The sequence below is a fragment of the Triturus cristatus genome, chromosome 5_2, assembly GCF_964204655.1.
Source record: "Triturus cristatus chromosome 5_2, aTriCri1.1, whole genome shotgun sequence".
NCBI classification, from domain to species: domain Eukaryota; kingdom Metazoa; phylum Chordata; class Amphibia; order Caudata; family Salamandridae; genus Triturus; species Triturus cristatus.
In genome coordinates, this window is record NC_140588.1 from 611,684,368 (window position 1) to 611,704,680 (window position 20,313).

A 20,313-nucleotide genomic window follows, 5' to 3' on the forward strand; every position below is an offset into this window, starting at 1 on the left:
CTGTATCCTTGTGCCATTAATGTTTACCCTCTCCATGCGTTTTAAATTATTTCTATACTCTAGCCCGCATCATAAAACCACTAACCATGTTGGGTGTGGGCAAATGGACCAGCAGTAACTTCTGTGGAAGGGGAATTCCTTGGTCTGCGCTCAACACGGTCACAGCCAAATTAAAGAGCGACGGTCTAGTGTTTAGAATGGCACTCTGACAGTGAAGTTTACGCCATCAAATCGTCATCTCGCAGCCCCGCCCACACGTCGTGAAGTCTGCCGGTGGGTCAGATGGGAGACTCGTGATTGCCGGTAGCTTGAGGCCTTCCAGTAACGTCGCTACCTAGTGTCCATCCCTGAGACGCCGCGGCTGTGAACATCGGCAGCAGGTAGAAACGCTTGGACAGGGCAGAAGGCTGTCCCGCCGCGCTGGCTGCTGCGTCTATAGACGACTCTCCTAGTCTTTCAAGCGAACGTGGGCCGAGGATGCCGAACATTAAGATATTCAGCGGCAGTTCTCACCAGGACCTATCCCAGAAGATCTGTGACCGTCTGGGACAGGAATTGGGGAAGGTGGTGACCAAGAAGTTCAGCAATCAGGAGACCTGGTGAGTGCGAAAGCAAAAGTGCGCCAGCTGCGAGCCGCCAAGAGGCACCTGTTGTGTTTATGGGAAATGTAGTCTTTTTTTCTGTTTGCCTGTCTTGTCTGGAAGGTGGTGGTTGCAGCAGGGCACTACACGTCCCATCAATGGCGGGAGCAGCCTGCGCGGGTAAAGTGATAGCTGCTGATAAACGTGCGCGGTGGGCGTTTCAATCTAGTGTACAGAAAAGGCATTGCGTCTGTAGGAGCTAAAAGATGTGGGCGTTTCAATCTAGTGTACAAGAAAGGCATTGCGTCTGTGGGAGCTAAAAGAGCACGTGGGTTGGTTTGTCATTTTCTTGCAATGGCCATTAGTACGATGATATATTTCTCACAAGTCATTGCTATTATCAAGTAGCAGTCTAATTTAATATAGCTTTACATGCTCTTGAGTGCATTTTACGTTGTATCCTAATTGCATTTTAAATCTTTTGTCTTCGTTCCATTACTTGGCAAAAAGTGATCCGTTCGTTAAGAAATGTCAGGTTTCGATTTAAGTTTACCGTAGCACCAAAGACTGATATAATCAGACCCTTTCGTATTTTTTTTTTTACCCTGCTCCATCTTCACCTAAGGGATTGATATCTGATGATGCCAGTATGTAGGTCAGACGGACCATCATCACCCAGAGCACCACATTTAAATTATTTGTTAATGACATTAGGGCCTGAGACAAATTACCTTAATAGAAACACGGAATAAAATAATTCGTCAACGTGTGGAGCAGGCCGTTTCACGTTGTTGACAAATACCTGGTAATCTACACTGCTTGTCCTGCAATCTTTAAATCAATCAGAGCATTTGTAAAGCGCACTACATACCCGTGAGGGTTTCACATGTCTCTTGCCACGCATGGTTTTGAAGCTGAAATCTGGTCTGGCAGGATGGTGAATTTCGGATTCTTATTCATGAATCCAGGGTAAATCCAAATGGAAGAGCATGTCAGTGAGTATATTCGGTTTAAAACGACCATACAAGCTACAAATGAAAGTAAAAACATCCAAATAATTAGTTACACAAAGCTGCGAAAAATCCATCGTAAAATATGTATCCAGTTACAATGTTGCAATGCAAAGTTTAGATCATGACTCTGAAAAGGATTCAATACAAAATGTAAAACTGTTTAAGATAACTCGCACTAATACAACTCCTCATTCTTTCCCCTCTCTTTTTCTATGTTTAATAACATGAGTAAGAAATCTAACAAGCATTTGCAATGCAAATAGGTCTCGCATTTGTGAGTTAGAACTATTGACGTAAATGGCAATGTTTTTTTACGTACACATTTTATTGTTGGCGAGAATGTATGTAGTGTGCAAAATCCCTTGGAAAGGTCTTGCACCTCGTAATAAATATATTAAAAAAGACGCAAAGTGTTGAATGTGTCAACAATTGCTTGGCTTGTACCTCATGGGTGAAGTGTCGCCAAACATGCACACCGGGGTGCTTTACCAATGCGAAACTCGCTAATAAAAGTAGTGCTTACAGACTACCCAACGCGATCCAGATCGGAGCATGTGAATCCGAATCCCGGCTTCTCTTTCATTTTCTAGACTATTTTACTTACACTCCTTCTTGGTCATCCCCCAAACAGTGGGAGGCAATGAAGTTTGCCAAGGGGGCGCGGGCAGGGGGGCTTCGGGGGTACATGAAAATGTATTCATTGCCTAGTTGTCAAAGGTCGCCCGGTGCTATTAGTTAAAAGTGTGCAGATTTCATTAAGATATTAAGAGTACTTTACTCTCATCTAAGAGAAAATCTACATTAACTAAACAAAATGCCAGAATGCTTGTCAGTTTTCAGTGTTTTAGACAGTACTGGTTGCTTAGTTTCATGGCATTAATTTTTGTATCTACTCTTTTACACAGCATCCAAAGTAGGTTACCTAACCCCAAAGCCCCGAGTTGTTAAATGACTCATAGAAGAGAGTGTTTTACAGTTGAGCAAATGTGTCCAAATGTAATTTTGGTAGTGCCATGGAATGATCAGCCAATGAGGTATTTAACTTCTCGTTCAAAACATACAGTATTGTGGCTGTTGTTTGTTTGTACACAACCACCTCTCTGAATGTGTTTATTAACACAGAGCTTCATCTACCAGACAGTGCTCATAGAGGGACGACTAAAGCACAGAACAAAATGTGTTCATTTATCCTGAGTGTGAAGGCACCCGGAAGGCTTAGGTGCCTGCCTGGAGAGGCTAGAGATCCCAGCACTTCTACAGACTCTGCCGTGCTCCTCTGCACCAGCAGGGCACAGCTCAGAATCTGCTGCTTCTGCTAAGAATAGGTGAGGGGGATGAGGTTGGGGAATGCGGTAGTTGCCGGCAGATTTCCAGGTTATTGAAAGTGATGATTCTGACGTGAGGCAATGGAGACTGACTTTGTCTGTTTGTCTGCACCAGTCTATTTCTCTACCATCTACCGGGCTCACTGTCATGTATCCATTCATCTGTTAGAGGTGCACGAGCCAATATATTAATTAACAGGTAGAGCCAAGCGTATGCGATCCATGAAAATGATCGGCATGTTAATCATACAGTAAACATGATGTAAATGTGCGATAATGTCTCTTCAGATTTAAAAAAAAGTGCATTTCTTTAGCACGTCACCTCAGTACACAAGATTATAGCACTGAATTGAGAGGAAGTTATTAAAAGTGCTTCGTTTTAAGCATGAGTTAAAACACTGCCTCTCCTCCCGCCTGACAACAATGCCATTTGTGAACTAAGAGGTGTCAGTTGCCATGCATACCCCGAATGTTGCCTAGAGTCTTATTATATTTAGAGTAACATTAAAATCTAGTTAAACACGAGAAATATTTGTGCACCAAGCATCTTCAACTTGCATATTTCAAGGTGGCAATAATAAAGATGAAAACGGAAGTGCCGGCATGCCAGAAAACACAAATGGTAGAGGGGGGGGGGGGGGTGTGAGAAGTCAGACTGAGGGAGGGATGGTGGGGTGGGGAGACAGGGAAGAAAATAGTGTTAGGAGTAAAGGGGCCAATAGCCGTGGAAGGATATGAATGAGGAGGGACTAACAAGCCTCAAACCAATCGGAAGGCAGCATTTAAGACAAAAGCCAGTGAGCGGAGCTTCCACACTACAGTATATACTGCATACCTCGCGGAGCGATGGCAACGCATTCGCGCTGCAACGCTAGGCGAGACCTAAAAACAATAATACACACCTAATCTGTCTGGAGCAACTGTAAATGCTCTAAAGCCTCCTTACATTTTCGTATATTTAAAATTCTTAAAAGTGACTTTGGAAAACAATGTTTTTTTTTTTTTTTGTTCTTTATAAAAAACACAAAAGAAAAACAGATGCAATTTGGATTTTGGTCCAGTTCCATTACATGGGCATAATTCCAATTCCTTTTTCTGCAAAAACATTGAAAGGAAAGGACACCAATAAATGGGCCAGGCCAAGTCTAAACCTCCGCAATAGAAACCTTTGGTGGCGAGGTACTCAGAAGATATGATTTAATATCGGGCGTAGTACATAGTGGTAAATACGGGACCACCCTACCCTTCTTCTCCTCACCCTCTCATCTGTGCTCCATCATATGCTCCAATAATTCATTTTTGACCAAAAGCCTTGTGTGGCCATTAATAGGTATTCGATTAGTGAACAGCTCTGCCCTACCAATTAACTGAAGTTGATATTTTTGACATAAGTCAACCACCTAATCTTATGGCCTGGAAAAGTTGTAAACAGTCATTTATTATAGACTGATAGTACAGGCTCCGAGCTTGACCAGATTGAGAGCAAAAGTAAAACAGGAGCAAGTTTGATTGAATCTCTAATATACTGCGCACCTAATCCCATATGCGCGATTGAAGCCGGGGTGCTCCTGGGAAGTGATAATCTTCGTACAAATTTATTTTCACTATCTTGTAAAACTTGCTTGATCAGAATAGCCCCATACGCCAGCACGATAAGTAGCTATAGGAATAGGTCTCGCTTTGAAAATATTAAGAGCAGCATCCAACCTAAGGGACCCTAATTTAGAACCAAATTTAACAAGTATTGGCATAGCCAATAGGTTTCGCTTTTGGGACCTTATAAGTATTTAGTTATGCAGCACAATATCCTTGGTGCAACAACATCAACTGTTGCATGGCTAAACACTTATAAGGTACAAGGTTTAGCCATGCAACAGCTGATGTTGTTGCACCAAGGATATTGTGCTGCAAAACTAAAAAGGTCCCAAAAGCGAGACCTATTGGCTATGTCCCGCTACTAGGGCTAATGAATGTGTGGCTGGGTCTGCATCATCGTGATACGCTGCTGTTATTTGCGCGTCTTCACGGAGCACTGTGTGTGTGAGACTCGCTCTGTGTGACAACAACACTACTAAAGTCAGTGGCAGGCAGGCTGCCTGGCCAAGTACTTACTTCTGTTCTGTAGTCTGTCTGTCAGACTGGCAGTCGCGACGTTGCAGCCGGTCTGGCGAGGCCTGCGTCAAGTCAGTCTGTGAGCCCACAGGTGTCACAGGCGCCGGCGTTCACACTAGCAGATTGGCATAGCCAGTATGAGCGCTGGTACAGAAGAGTGAGACAGTGGCATTTAAATGTGTGACAATGCATTTCAGTGCTGTGATGCGGAACACCACACTGAAATGCGTTAGTCACGCCTGATGAGTAATACTTGGCAGGCCTGCCATCATTGGCCGTGACATAGTTCTTTTTAGGTTGAGCCTAGTGCAGTGTGCATACGCTGCTCTATGGGGAGGCTTTTTGTAAGCACTTCTAACTTCCTACAGACTTCTTGTGCTTTTGTTCACACCCACACATGTTATTGGCATTGCGTGTGGCTTTAAAAAATGAAAGCACGCAAATGGCCAAAGGCGGGGGTATGATCCGCCTTTTCTGTAAACGTTCACTCCCATGGCCTACGGGTCTCGGGAGCGAGCAGCGGCGCACAGTATGCCAGCTGCAATCCAATATCAGGCTACTAATTAACCTAACTCAGCGCGGTCACTTTTGCGACCGCGCATGTCTGCGCTTGTTTTTACATGTAAAGGTTACAGGCTGTAGCTCAACTGGGGCTGGAATCTTCCAGCAGTTTTATATGAATAGGTTTAGAAAACGCAGGCAAAATATCAAAGCATTTTTCCCCAAACCTAATCTTTTAAAAATGTATATAATCTCCGGTCCTAATACTGAGCCACACTAATCTGTTCCCCCTTCCTGAGATAGATGGGGCGGAGTGCGAAGTGCTCTGCATGACTTGATATCACAAGTGTGTTTAGGCGCTCTTCTAACACTAACTGTGCCTGGTGCAATGCTCGGTTCATACGTTCCAGTGCTCCAACCTTGCACCAAGTGCAGACACCAAAACCCCCGCACTGTCCACCTGAGCCGCTTTGCCAGCTTCTGGGGAGCGGAGGAGAGAAAGAGACCCCCAGGAGAGGGAGAGACAGCCGAGGTATTATCTGTGTTAGTCCAAGGTACACGCATCAGCCGGGAATGCTCAACCATCTGTTTCTGTGCCAGCCCCAGGGGCGGTCCACACGCTGATGGCACCGTACCACTCTTGGCATCGTGCCCCCCCCTCTTCGCCCCATGATGGCATAGAAAGAATTGTCGTGACTATGTGCAAAGCAACTAGGCTCAAGCGAAAACAAGGCCTCCACACAGGTAAAAGAAAGAAAAGAAACTGAATATTGGTTTGTTCTACAACATGAATTACTGGTTTTATTAATAGTGTTCCAGACTGCTCTCTTACTGCTGCAAGGGGCTGTAAACATGTATGGCTGTTACCCAATGAAAGGGCCGTGGGAGGCTGGGTTGGCCATCCACGGATTCAAATGTGGGACCTACAGCTCACGGCAGTTGTTAGCGATGTGCGATTTACTCACCGAGCCATCCGGCCGTTTCCAGTGCGCCTTTACATTGTGTATGTCCGAGCTCATCCAGTGGCACTGTTAACCTAGGATGGATGGAAGGCCGAACCAGTCCCACCCGGCCAGGACTCTGAAATCACCATGTAAAGCTCTGATTTCTACATTGAGCAGTTTAAGACCTTCAATTGCTCGACGACAGCCAGTGAAAGAGTACACGTTTAACAAATACACATTACGAGTTTTGCAGTGTCCTCCCCACAAAAGCCTCTTCTCAAGAGTCTTAAAACCACGGCCTGTAACGATGGCTGTTTTATCCGCTCTGGGAGCGAGATGCGCAGTAACATGGTGCCGAGGGCTTTGGGGCGCACATACAACACACAGGGATACTCACAACATTAGTTTCCAGAATGCAGGGCTTTAAGTGGTCCGGGTCTCACCAGAACTGAGCACCTACATATTTTAGGTCGAGCCGCTACATCGCTAAACACTTAGAAGGTCCCAAAAGCGAGGCCTATTGGCTATGCCAATGCTTGTTTTAAATATTCAGCCGTGCTGCACAGCAACTGTGCTGCAGCACAACTTAGCTAAAAGCATCGAAGTGAAACCTCACGTTGGTGAGACCTATTGGCTTTGCCACTGCTTGTTGTACTTTGCCTGTTCACTCTTCACAGGGTTTAAAGTGTGGCTTTAGCCGTAAGCCAGACGTGTCACCAAGAGATGTGAAAGGAAAGTGTTGCGCAGAGTTTCAATTACCCCTCAGCTAGCACTCTCACCCACAGAGGCACCCAAAGCCTTTTCATTAACTGGCAGCTGTAACGTGGAAGGCTGTGGGGCGCATTCACGCCTTTCATCACAGTAAAAGGTTGAGTCCCCGCATTGGGCGCAACTCGCCTGCACATTCATCACACGGACGGACCAATAGGAAAGGCGAGGGCGATTCAAATGTCAAACCCACTGACCTTTGGTTTGTCGCAAGAAATGCATCCATGGATGATTTTCTGAAAAATCCATAAGGTTGTGTGCCATTATTCTCATAAAACTTTCATACATCTGCTGGTGGGCTCGGAGCTGACTAGATCAGACCAAGCCACGAAAAAGATGTCGTTTCTGAAGGTGAAAACATCTACACAATTGTTTTTGTAGTATTCGCCTGTAGACAGGGCTTTAAGTGGGCCGGTCTCACCGGTTCTGAGCACCAGAAGTTTTTTAAAGGGGGCCTCGATACAGGTCTCTATCGGGCTCTGTTTCGTGCCCTGGTACAGGCGGTCCATTTTTTTCCGGACTGCCGTGACAGCAGGCACATGCTCACACTGCTCACTTCTCACTAGTGAAGAAGTTACGGAATGGCGTCATGCCAGGTGAGCTCTGTAGGGGAAGGGAAATCCTTTAAAGAGTCACTTTCTCTCTGGATTTCCCTTCTGTTTTTGAAACTCAGGTACAGCAACATTGTCGTGGTGTCACTAGGGCTTTAAGTGGAAGCCTTTTCAATATTATATACAAGCCATAGTTGCTGCTTATTTATCTTATGCAACAAACAACCATTAACCAAGCCAATAGTCCTGACTTGTTGTAGGTATGATGTTATTTGTTGTATCATATATCTGAATGCAGTGACAATCAGCAAAATACAAGTCAGGCGGCAAGCTATGCTAAGCACAGATTTGTAGTTTGTGTTTTTAAGCCACGCCCTTAATTACATTGGCCATGCCCCTTTGAGAGACCCCCCCCCCCCCCCGTTTTTGCATACCACTTATAGCCCTGCCTGTAGGTGTATCTCTAAAGGTCTAAAATGGTGCCCCATTCTGCACTGCTCTGGATGACTAGGAGTGCCCCTATTTCACCAAATACAGACTTTTTTCCCCTGCTGTTTATCACACCCCAAAAAATTGTCTGGAGCCTGCAGATTTAGATGAATAAGAAAAACAACAACCAGAGCAAAATCTGTATTTCCCCATTTAATATTTATTAAACCCAAAAGGGTCAGCTACAATAAAAAACTGAATTGATATGCTGAGACGGTTCCATGAAAATCTGTGAAAGAAAGGAATCGTAAAAGTCTGTCAGCCCGGCACTCCTCGAATTGCCCTAGTAAAATGCCGACAAAGCACACTGAAGCAGTTTGTAAAGACTTTGCTGGTGCCAGCACACCGCGTTCATGGGTTTCAGTATGTAATAAAACATTTTTCAGTAATTGGGCATTCGTACTCGTTTGTTAGAACAAAGAAACGCTATGGCTTGACGCCTTGAGGTGCTCAAAGGAGCGTTTAACTTAAAAGCAATATTATTCTGCTTTGCCTTCAAGAGAAAACAAGCATCGGCCACGAAAATGACACGGCCACGCGGCCCGTGAAAGTGAAAGTGATCGCGGATGCGATCAAGCACGGCGAGACACATGGCGGCTGTGCACGCAAGCTTTAGGCCACAGGCAGCACTTTAAAAACCCGCATACAAAATGTCTCAGCCAGACCTGCGCATGCGCTGGATCAGGCGAGACCTAAAAATGGCCTCAATAGACTGCTCCAGCTGGGTATCCCGTACAGTTTTCAAATGAGATCCCTAAATATGTGAAAGTGGCAACAGCTTTAAGGGCAGTGTCACCAATGTGAAATATAGGGGTTCTGCTGCGTGGGGGATCACATATCATACTGTATGATTTAGTTTTTAGTTGTCAACCCTAGGTCAGACATGAATCCCACAAAGCGATCCAGTAGTTTTTGGAGTCCTCTTCCTGTCTGGGCCATAAGTACATAATCATCTACGTACATTAGGATTGGTATCCTAAGAGTCCCTATCCTAGGAAGATCTATATCCGCAGAGAATAAATAATTTTCCAGCTCATTTATATAAAAACTAAAAAGAAAAGGGGTCGGCACACAGCCTTGTCTGATCCCTTTTTTGATCTTAATAAAAGGGGAACATTCCCTGTGTGGCCCAAACCTTATCCTAGCTGCCACGTCAAAATGAAGTTGAGAGAGGAGATGAACAATTTGTGGACTAGCCAATAACATTGACCACAACTTCCCTCCTGGAACGTTATCAAACGCTGTGCTTAAGTCCATGAACGACAGGAAGAGACCACCCTCCCTTGCGGTCATGTAAGCACTGATGTACAGTGACTAATGTGTGTATGAACCCATATTGAACAGATAAAAAAATCTGATGCTCACTTGCCCAAGTCTCTAGATGTTCCAACAAGATCTTACCCAATAACTGTGTGGTCCAATCTAGCGAAAATATTGGGCGATAGCAGCTAGGGTCACTCCTATTCCCCTTTTTAGGTCTCGCTGAGCCAAAGGCTCGAAGAGACATTTTGTATGTGGGATTTTCAAAGTGCTACCCACAGTCTTTTGGCTGGCCTAAACCTTGAGTGCACGATCACATGCACGTGCACAGCTGCTCCCACTCCCCCCTCCCTTCTCTACAGCTTTCTTTCACTTTAGCCGCTTTGACCCTTGCATTCCCCCCTCCCTTCTCACCCAGCCCTTTGATGCTCTGCTCGATTACTTTCACCGCTTTGATGTTTGATTTTTATTGCCTTTGTTTATGTGACGGAGATCCATTGCATTTGGCAGAACATTTCAGGGGCCGTATTGCATGAAATACACCAGGTGGCGCAAACGTGTTTTACAGAGCACCATACAGCATTTTGTTCTGCGTTAAAAAAAAAGACGCTTTAGGAGCAGAAAGGAGCTATCCCTTTTACTTGTATTAAAATGTATTTTTAAAGGTGTCTCTAAGGATCCTGAACATAGTTTATACTAGCATGCTCCAATACTGTCCGTATTTCACTCCTGATTGCACTGACCTTCCAGGTCCTAAGACTCAGACTCATGATTTTACTGTTATTTCAAAACCAATCTAACATTTGTTTTGTTTTAGGTATTACCTTAGTAAAGCATACCTATGTGATCTTACTCTCCTTAGTCAGTGTTTTATTATGAATGACAAGATGTTTTCTCATTAGGACTCGCACCATAAGCCTCTTTCATTCCAAACATCTGGAAACGCATTTGTCTCTAACTATATAGTAATGGCTTTCAGCTACAGCTGACCGAAATTATGCTACACACCTATTTATTGCCTTCACTAAACTATTCTGCTTTCACTGGTGTGAACATAACTTGCCAAAATATTTTACTGATGCTTTCGGCAGTGTCTCCACTTCTGTCTGATCACTCATCAAATGACACCTTCCTTAATCCCACCCACAAGCAAGGTAAGCCACTCAATTTTATGCTAATTTCAAACACTTTATCCAAATCTAAACCCATCATCGCTCCATCTGACATCACACATTTCACATGCAAATCAGTTCGCCTCCTTGTAGATCGCTCTCTCATGTACCCATCTGCTGTAGAAAACAGGACCTCACTGCTTTCCACGTGATCTTCATAAAGACCTCACTTCAGTCTTGCACTACAGCTCATACAACTGCTTCATTATCCACCTTGTACCAAAGATAGGCCTCAGCCATGAATTACACTTGAAATCAGAGCGCATAACAGTAAATGAGGGCAGCAGTACATAAATGGCGAAAGCACATATTCACTGCTATCTTCTTGGTTAATAAGCAAGCCCTTCATACACTGCATAATGATCTAGGAGGTGTCAAATCTATCTATTTCCAGGACCTCATTACCTCACCATCCACAAGCGCTCTGTGCAAACCTTCAGCTCTTTACTCTCTCCATCATCTTCAATTATCAGTATTCTATTGTTCATCCTTACCTGCTCATGACTTCACCCTGCTACATCTGCTCCAAGATTAACACTATAATTAGTCCACAGTGCTCAAGTCCTCACTCGCCTCAACCCTGCGCAGTTACATTATTACGATTTTAACACAACATCCTCCTAACAAACGTTTCCTCTTATGAAAGTAGCTAATCCACCCTGTGCCCCCCCCCCCCTGTAACCATTTCGTCCTCCCTTCATCAAATCTTTGCCTCTTTCATCCAAGTTTCCCCTGCGTTTCCCTTCGCACTGACTGCCTGTCCTGTAACCGACTACTCAACCCTCTCCTGTGTTTGGAACCCTTCATTCCACTATCCTATCCTCTCCTCTGTTCTTGTCTATGCTCATACTCTTAGATCGTTCTGCCTCTCCTTTGATATTGCTGGTCACCCCTCACTTTTCTCAATGAGCACACGGGGCATTAGCTGGGTACCAGCCCTTATGCTCCTCAATAAGCAGCAGCGATCGTTGCAGTTTCACCATGGTGAGTTTAGTAAAAGTTTATTTTACTACTTTCGATAACTGGTACCTTTCGCAAACAGAAAAGGTAATGACAATGTATGGCACATTACAAGATGGCATGTTTTAATACTAGGGCTTCTGATTATATGCATAACGTTTGATCTAGCAGACATGATTGAACATATGGTGAGACCCTTCAATGAAGGCTTAGGGCTCAAATCACAAAGGGACTAATATGCAGTAAAGTTACGTGTCTCTTCACTCATGGCAGAATCTCCGCACTGCACTCACTGCAGTGCGCTGGACAGAGAGGCTGCCCAGAGTGCAGAGACTCCACACTTTACCTTTTAAATATGCGGACAATTGTTGCCTGTGACCACGATTTAGGGGGGGGCATCCTCAATCGCACTCTTAGGCACATTCAGAAGGATTGGAACAGCCCACAGTGCCAAACTATCCTTGAACAGATCAGCCGGGATTCTGTCATGGCCCGGCTCTGTGTGATTTTGGGATCAATTCGGTGCGGAGATAACATCCCCCAAAGAAATTATAAGATGTTTTGGACCAAATAGGGTCCCCTCCTTAATCATTATGCTTCCTTCACCAGATACTTGCTCATTAGAACCCTACAGCTTATTAAAATGAGCAACCCAATCATGTTCAGGAATAGTTACCTCCCTGCCATCTGTAGGCATAGATGAAAAGTAAGGAGCTCTTCCAAAATTGCACAGTGTCTTATCTGGTGACGGTACCAACCACCTGCTGCCAAGCTTCCTCTTAATCTAATTTTTCCTGTGCATGAGTCCAGCTTTATAAGTCGCTCTACAATTTCTAATAAGTGATTTATTTATGGGGGTAGCTTTCAAAGCTTTTAGTAGCTCTCCATGTTCTATTGTACATGACTCATCAAACCATCTACTTTGAATGTGAAAAATGGGGCGGTTTGGTGTCACTAGTTGAATCCGGGCATAGGCGTAGATCTCAGAAAAAGCCCCACTATTGCCTCGAGTTCAGAAGTCTCCCTTGGACATGTCTCAAACTTGGGCATGCAACTACTCGCCAGGTGTGCCAGAAAAGTATTAGTTTCAATGTCCTTCCATTTCCGCTGAAGCCCTCGATTTCTAGAGTAGTTAATGGGGCAGATCATATTCTCAGAAGGAGCTTGATTCAAATCCAGCTTTAAGCTGAGAATTAGTGGGTTGTGATCACATAAGGCACAGGTTTGGATATGAAAATTACACACCATAAGTGACCATATTTTAGATAATATAATAAATTGAATTAGTGAGCCCTTGCCTCTACCCGTATATGCCATCTGTTGGGTAACTTCAACTGGGAACAAATCATGTTAAAAAATGAGATCATGCAGACCCAGCAGCTTATTCACCTTTCCTTAACATAAACATTTTGGAAAGGCCATCCCCAGAGGTACCTCAAAATTAGCATGAAATGAAATGAAAAGGGAATTTAATAAAGCGCACTGCGGCCAAGCGACTTCCTGGCGCTGAAAACTCATCCAAGATCACAGAAAACCCCAAGAGGACTAGCTGGGAAAAGCCTGAGAAAACAGGAAAGTTTTGAGGGCCTTACCGAAGTGAGTGTAAATGGGGATGGAACGAATAGAAAGGGGAAGGCTGTTCCAAAACCGAGGGGCCAGAACCGAGAAGCGGGTGCCCCCAGTGCGTGTTTTGCAAAAGCGGGGGACGTGAAGCAGAGAAAGTGATTAGGAACGGAGAGTTCGACTGGGGACGTGGGAGGTGATAAGAGAATTGATGAAGTGTGGGGCGGTGTGATGATGAGCCCAAAAGGCCAGGCAGGCGAGTTTGAAGAAAGATCTGAGATGCACAGGGAGCCAATGAAGAGACTTAAGAGCAGGTGTAATGTGAGAAGATTTGGGTAGGCGGAGGATAAGTCGAGCCGCCTGATTTTGAATGGCCTGAAGACGGCGGGTTTCATAGGCGGGGATGCCAACATACAGGCCGTTCCCATAGTCAAGGCGAGAGATAAGGGCCATGACTATGGTTTTAAGGGCATCAACAGAAAAAAACCGGGAGATCTTACGGATTAAGCGAAGAGAAAGAAAACACGAAGAGACAACAGAACTGATTTGTGAGTGCATGGACAGGTCATGACTGACCTTGATGCCCAAGGTCCGGACAGAAGAAGCCGGTACCGGGGGGGGGGGCCAAAGGAGAGGGGCCAGTGAGCAGGGGACCAAGGATTAGAGGGACCACCGGTGAGGACAAGCTCCGTTTTATCCGGATTGAGCTTCAAATGATTGAAGCTCATCCACTGAGAGATGAAGACTAGAGTGGAGCAAAACTTAGGAAGGGAAGCAAGAGGGTATGAAAGATCAAAGACGAGCTGGAGGTCATCAGCGTAGTTATACACAGAGACCCCCAGCTCGAAGAGAGGAGACAAGGGGGCGGATATAGAGATTAAAAAGAAGAGGGGAAAGGGACTAGCCCTGCGGAACCCCACAGGTAACCATCCGAGGGGGAGCGGAGAAACCGGAGAGGTGAACCGCTTGCGTCCGATCTTGGAGAAAGGACGCGATCCAAGAATGGGCAGTGCCCTGAATGCCCGCTGCGCTGACACGATCGAGAAGAATCGCATGATCGACCGTGTCAAACGCAGCGGACAGATCGAGGAGGACCAGAGCTTGGGGGAGATTGATGTCGGCTTTCCCCTTGAGTTCATCCATGACCGCAAGCACCACTCCCTCAGTGGAGTGGCCTGGGCGGAAACCCGCCTGATGGGAGGCCAGGAGATGATTCTCCTCGAGATAGGTGGACAAGCAAGATGTAACATAGCTTTCAAGGATCTTCCCGAGATAGGGGAGCAAAGAAATAGGCCTAAAGTTGGATAGAAGAGAGGGGTCAAGACTAGGTTTTTTGAGAATTGGGAGAACAATAGCAGATTTGAATGAGGAAGGGACAGAGCCCAAAGTGAGGGACGCATTAAGAAGGGCAAGAGGGGGGACGGGACAGCTAGTATAGAGTGCTCTGAGGATCCGTGCGGGAGCACAGTCCGCAGGAGAGCCAGACTTGATCTTAGCAAGCAGGTCCAAAAAGAGCTGAGAAGAAATAGGTTGGAAATGGTTCAGAGAAGAGGAGGGTAAAGGAGGAGAAGCAAAGAGTTCAGGTTGGGATACAGAAGGGATGTTAGCCTTAATGTTGAGGATCTTGTCAATGAAATAGTGATTGAGTGAGGAACATAAAAATTGGGATGGAACAAGGGATGTGCAGGTGCGATCAGAAGTGGCAAGGTTATGGACTAATGAAAAAATTTCGCGAGATTTATTAGCGGAGGAGGCAACTCTCACAGTGAAGTATTTGGTCTTAGCCGCTAGAATGGCTCTTTTATAATCGTTCAGGAGGGTTTTATATTTAAGCCGGAGAGTGGGGCAGTAGTTCCGTCTCCACAGACGTTCCGAGCGTCTGAGATCTAGTTTAAGGGCTTTTAAGTCACTAGTAAACCATTTATGGGCATCATTAATAGAACAGTCTAAGATTAAACTCTCCCCCAAATAATTACATAATCCTCTATTAGTGTTGAGGTAACCAACTCTAGATCATGGGCCAGATAGTCTGTAATTCGAGTGTCACTAGAATTAATTGTTAAGGTAAAAATTAATAAGTATTACCAACAGTGCCCCAGATTAAGTGAGACAAATCTGAAAAAAAGTGAATTTGTTCAAGACATTACCAGCTTCGCTGACAGGATGGTGCTTATGAGGGGTGTAATAATCCTCCACTATGATGCCCTGAGGGAACTAAAATAGCAGGTGAATATACTCGGAAAAAAAATTCGCCTTAGTACTCTGCCCTCTCGAGTGTACAGACAGAATTATCCTGCCTATTTGGGCTTAAATAGGAGTCTCCGCCAAAATCAATCGCAGGGTGTGCTATCATCGAATTAACTTGGGGCAGTTGCAAAGTATTAGGAACCAAATCGTGAAACCCAGTTTCGGTGGGCAGAGATCGCAGTGTGGAAGATAAAATGCCAATTAGCGAACAAAGTGTTATAAGCACACAGTTCTCTTTAGGCCCCTTCATAACCTTCCTATCCACACTATCAGCTTGGGGTATATTCCTTAAAACTAGTCAATCAATCTCCTCCAAAACAGAAAACAGTGCTGAGTTGGAAGAGAGAAAGCCTTGGGGTGTTCGGTATGACACACCCCGCTGGTAATATAAAAACCCGAAGGACCAAATAAATTCAGCCAGCCGGCCCTCGTAAAATGTTGCCATGATGTAGAACAGTGTGGTTGTTGTCCAGCATGTTGAAAATTTATCATAAAAAAATTTGTTCCAAGCTTTTTTTGTTTCCTTAGAAAGGGAAATAAATGTACCCTAATGAAACTCGAATAAAGGCAATTTGGCCACTTGGACTGGCCAGCCATCCGTAAGGCGTGACACTCTCACTAAAAGAGAGAGACTCGGATTTTATTTTAATTTTAAAAGATATATGTTGCAGGAAATGCGTTTTGATAAACACGCCAGTCTTGCGCCTATTTGAGAATTAATGATCTGAGGTCCAATACACTTGTGTAAATACGGTTTTTCTCCTCGAAATAGTATCACATATGCTTTTATTTACCTTAAAATTTTTTCCTTTAAACATTGTTTCTTACGTGTAATTCTGTCCTCGCTTTATCGACAGGCGCACACGTAAAGCACCCTGACACCCTAAATGATGAGGTGTCACATCAAAAACTATATATAAGATGGCTACCATCGAAGTCAGAATCCTGGCAATGCTTCAGAAATGCACACTCGTGACATGCATCAACAAATCTGCAGTTCCACCGACCCAATAAAGATGAGATGGGTGTTAATGATCTATTCATTGTATATAGGTTTTGAGGTGCTTCTATTGTGTTTTTTTGGCACACTATTCCTCATGACCCCACCTCCCTCTGCTTTTCAGCAGAGTGTACCATTTGCCATGGTGTTGGGTTTGTTTACATTCAAATTGTGCTGGCTGTTCTAGCTCCTAAGAACGCCAAAGGTTGTGTTTTTATAAATGGTTCAAGTCGTACACACACTTCTTGTAATTCGTCAACACCGGAGTGGCCAACAGCACGGCTTCAATGAAACACACCTGTGGCATCTACTGGCAAAATGTAGACCACAGAGAAAAAGCAAAGGGTGGGTGGGGTTAAAAGATGATAGATCGGGTGTGTGGCCATTCCACAAACTAAATAATGTATGTTTTAAGATAAAACTGCTCCTCCGTTACCTGCGACATAAAAAAAATAAAAATGTCTAGAACACTGACAGGCGACTGAGTAACCTGATCTGTTTTGATCATTGCGTGCAGGCTCGTAGGCCGAGATTACAATCAAACCAAAGCAGGAATGTATAATGTACATCTTAGTTAATAACATTTCACTGCAATTGGTACATAGCCACTTGTAAAGTCAATTACGAATTGTATATCCTTACAAATGTCAAAATAAAACCAGGCGCTCCAATCAATTCGGTGGCAAGATGAAAGAACCGCTCCACAACACTAATTCATAAGAAGAGGAACTGCCACGGTTTCCAAAAATGTAATCATAATAAGTAAGGGATAGCATCCTGTTGATTGACGTATGTCACAAGGCATCAAAACGCATATGCTGAGAAACTCCAGCGGTCGGGGGAAAAAACGCACATAAATAATAAACCAGAGTTGTTTATTTCAGATCCCCTGCATGTAAATACAAGTTGTCCGGTTCCAGCTGCTCGGGACCGCGCTGTGTTTAATGATCCACAGACGAATGCAGCTGGCAGCCTGCGCACCGCTGCTCGCTCCCGCAAGCTGGAGGCCGTGGGAGTAAACATTTACTGAGACCGGTGGAGCATGTACCCGCCTTTGGCCAATTGCGTGCTTTCATTTTTGAAAGCCACACGCAAAGACCAACAATGTGTGGCAAATCTAAAAGTCGGGAGTAATTCCAAGAGGCCCTCTCCTAGACAGCACATGTGCGCTGCGCTAGGTTTGACCTAAAAAAACGGACTTCCTGTGCCAGGGCACGACACAGAGCCTGATAGAGACCCGCTTCGAGCCCCATTTAAAACGAGCATTAAAAATGCAATAGGTCTCACCTTTCATTAAGTTAAAGCCATTTGCTTTGCTATACAATACCATTAGCAAACCAAATGGCTTTAACTTAATCAAAGGCGAGACCTATTGCATTTTTTTTTTTCTTTTTTTTTTTGAAACCTTTATTACAAAGTTCAATAGATATACAAGTATGGGTCTACAACCCTCAGGCCGGCCGCTAGTAAACAGTGAGACCATAAAACACATTTATAAACACGAGGCAAGCAGTAAGAGTCCCACAGATCAAAGATATCACTTGCGGCTACATTGCCCAATCATCCCAAATGGCGGTTTCATTTTAAATGAAAAACGAAAAACAAACCCACAAGGCGGCAAAAGTCTAGGCAACATTATGTGCTCCCCTCGGGAGGGCCCTACCAACCTACAAGAATAGGAGGGAGGGAAGTGCAGGGGCAGTGACAAAGTGGTCACGATAACACAGAATCAAGGGAACGTGCAGACTAGGGAGACAGGGCCGCCGCCAAGTCGGGCATCAGTGGCGGGGTACAAATCCCGCCGCGATAGGAGTTCCAGGGGCCCCACACCTTTACCCATTTCCCAGGCTTGCCTCTCGCCACATACACAACCTTTTCTCGGAACATAAACCAATCCATATTTTCCTTCCATACCGAAATCGTGGGTGACCTCTGGGAGCCCCACAATTGTGCTATGTCACGCTTGGCCACCATATATCCCAGTGTCACCCACCACATTTGCGTCACCGTGTAATCAGTCGGCTCCCACACATTCAGTAGACACCTCCTGGCTTCGGGGAACAGCGCAACATGCGTGCACACTGCGCCAGAATCGAGCCACCTCCGGACATTCCCACAAAATGTGGAAGAAGGTCCCTAACAAGCCACACCCGCGCTTACACATCCCATCAACCGCATATCCCATACGCATCAGGCCCGGTCCCGTAACATAGACCCTGTGGAGTATTTTGAGCTGGACGAAACTAAGGCGGGCCGTTATGGCCACCTCTTTCGGGGAGGCCACCACAGATACCCAATCCTCGTCGTCCAGCTCCAATCCATCAGCGACCCATGCCTCACGAAGGGCGGCCAGCAGTCCCGATCGATCGTTGATGAGCTTTTTATAGATCAATGAGATAGTGCCATCCGGTACATGCCCGTCTAGCACTCTATCTTCCAAAGGGGAGCACTCCGGGATGGACGCGACCTCCGGGAATACGGAACACAACGCGTGACGAACCTGTACATACCGGAAGTATTCCCTATCATGCAACTGGTATTCCGCATTCAGCACATCAAACGTCTTCAATCCCCCCTTCGTCCAAAGATCGCCAACCCTGCTGATGCCAATCGTATCCCACTTCTCGAAGCCTTTCGTCGTCCACAAACAACCCAGTCGCTCAGAAGCATACAATGGCGTCGCCCGGGTCAACCGATCCTTCCACCCCATCGCCGAGTTTGCCGCATGCCACACCCGTACCGCGACCCGCGTCGGACCCGTCAAACGTGCGTCGAGCGATCTAGAGTAGAGCGCACGATTGTAGTCGCCACCCGGCAACAACAATTTGTCCATTTCAAAGGCCGGATTAAGGGCGGGCCCATAAAGCCCATGGTTTATCGCAGCCAGCTGGGAGGCCCAGTAATAACGTTTGATGTCAGGGAGGGCGACCCCCCCCCCCCCATCGTACCACGGGAGCGTCAGCTTCGCGAGGGCGATCCGCGGCCTCCCGTCCCAAAACAGTTGGCGTTGCAGACCCTCCACCTCCCGAAAGTAACAAGCCGGAACGACATCCATCGTGTTTTGTAAGGCATATAAAAACCGTGGCAACGACATCATCTTAAACGGCGCCGAGCGGCGAGAGCGCCAAGCGCCTCCAACGCGCCACATCTGCCTTCAAACGTTGGGAGGGGGGGGGGGGGGGGAGTAGGTTCTGTGTGTATCGGGCCGCAGAGTCCAGGGTAATAAAAATACCCAGATACTTAAATCCCTGTTGAGCAACTTGGATAGGACAACCCCGCGGGAGGATAGGAACCTCCCCTGAGAGGACATATACACAGGACTTAGCCCAGTTGATGACTAGGCCTGAGTTACGGCCAAAGGAATACAGTACATCCACTAACACAATCAACGATTCACGCGGGGAAGCGAGATACAAAAGAATATCGTCCGCGTAGAGAGACTCGATCCTCATACTCAGGAGTCCATCGGAGACCATGAATCGAAGGGTGCCACCGCAGCCACTCCGCCAGGGGCTCCAAGGCGAGCGCAAAGAGGAGAGGCGACAGCGGGCAACCCTGTCGCGTGCCCCTGCCCAATTCAAAAGGAGCCAATACTCTACCGTTCACCACCACCTGCGCTAGCGGTCCGGAATACAACAATTTCACCCAGCCAATGAATCCCGGGCCAAACCCGAACTTCTCCAGCGCCGCCCAGATATATGGCCACTCAAGCGTGTCGAACGCCATAGTGGCGTCCAGGGACGCCAAAATGGCCGGCTCGCGTATGAACGGAACCCTCGAGAGCACCCCATGCAGACGCCGCAGGTTAAGCGCGGTGTTGCGATGAG

The 20,313-nt window shown here is 45.9% G+C and overlaps 1 protein-coding gene across 1 annotated transcript in view; it reads left to right on the top strand.

Annotated features, from left to right (window-relative positions):
- Window positions 1-261: 261 nt before the first annotated feature.
- The window catches only part of LOC146829064 (ribose-phosphate pyrophosphokinase 1), a 143,010-nt gene continuing 122,958 nt past the window's right edge, over window positions 262-20,313 (top strand). The window contains exon 1 of the mRNA XM_085607692.1: window positions 262-599. Within this exon, the coding sequence (XP_085463818.1) occupies window positions 478-599 (122 nt within the window). The 5' untranslated portion in view covers window positions 262-477. The remainder of the gene's footprint in view (window positions 600-20,313) is intronic.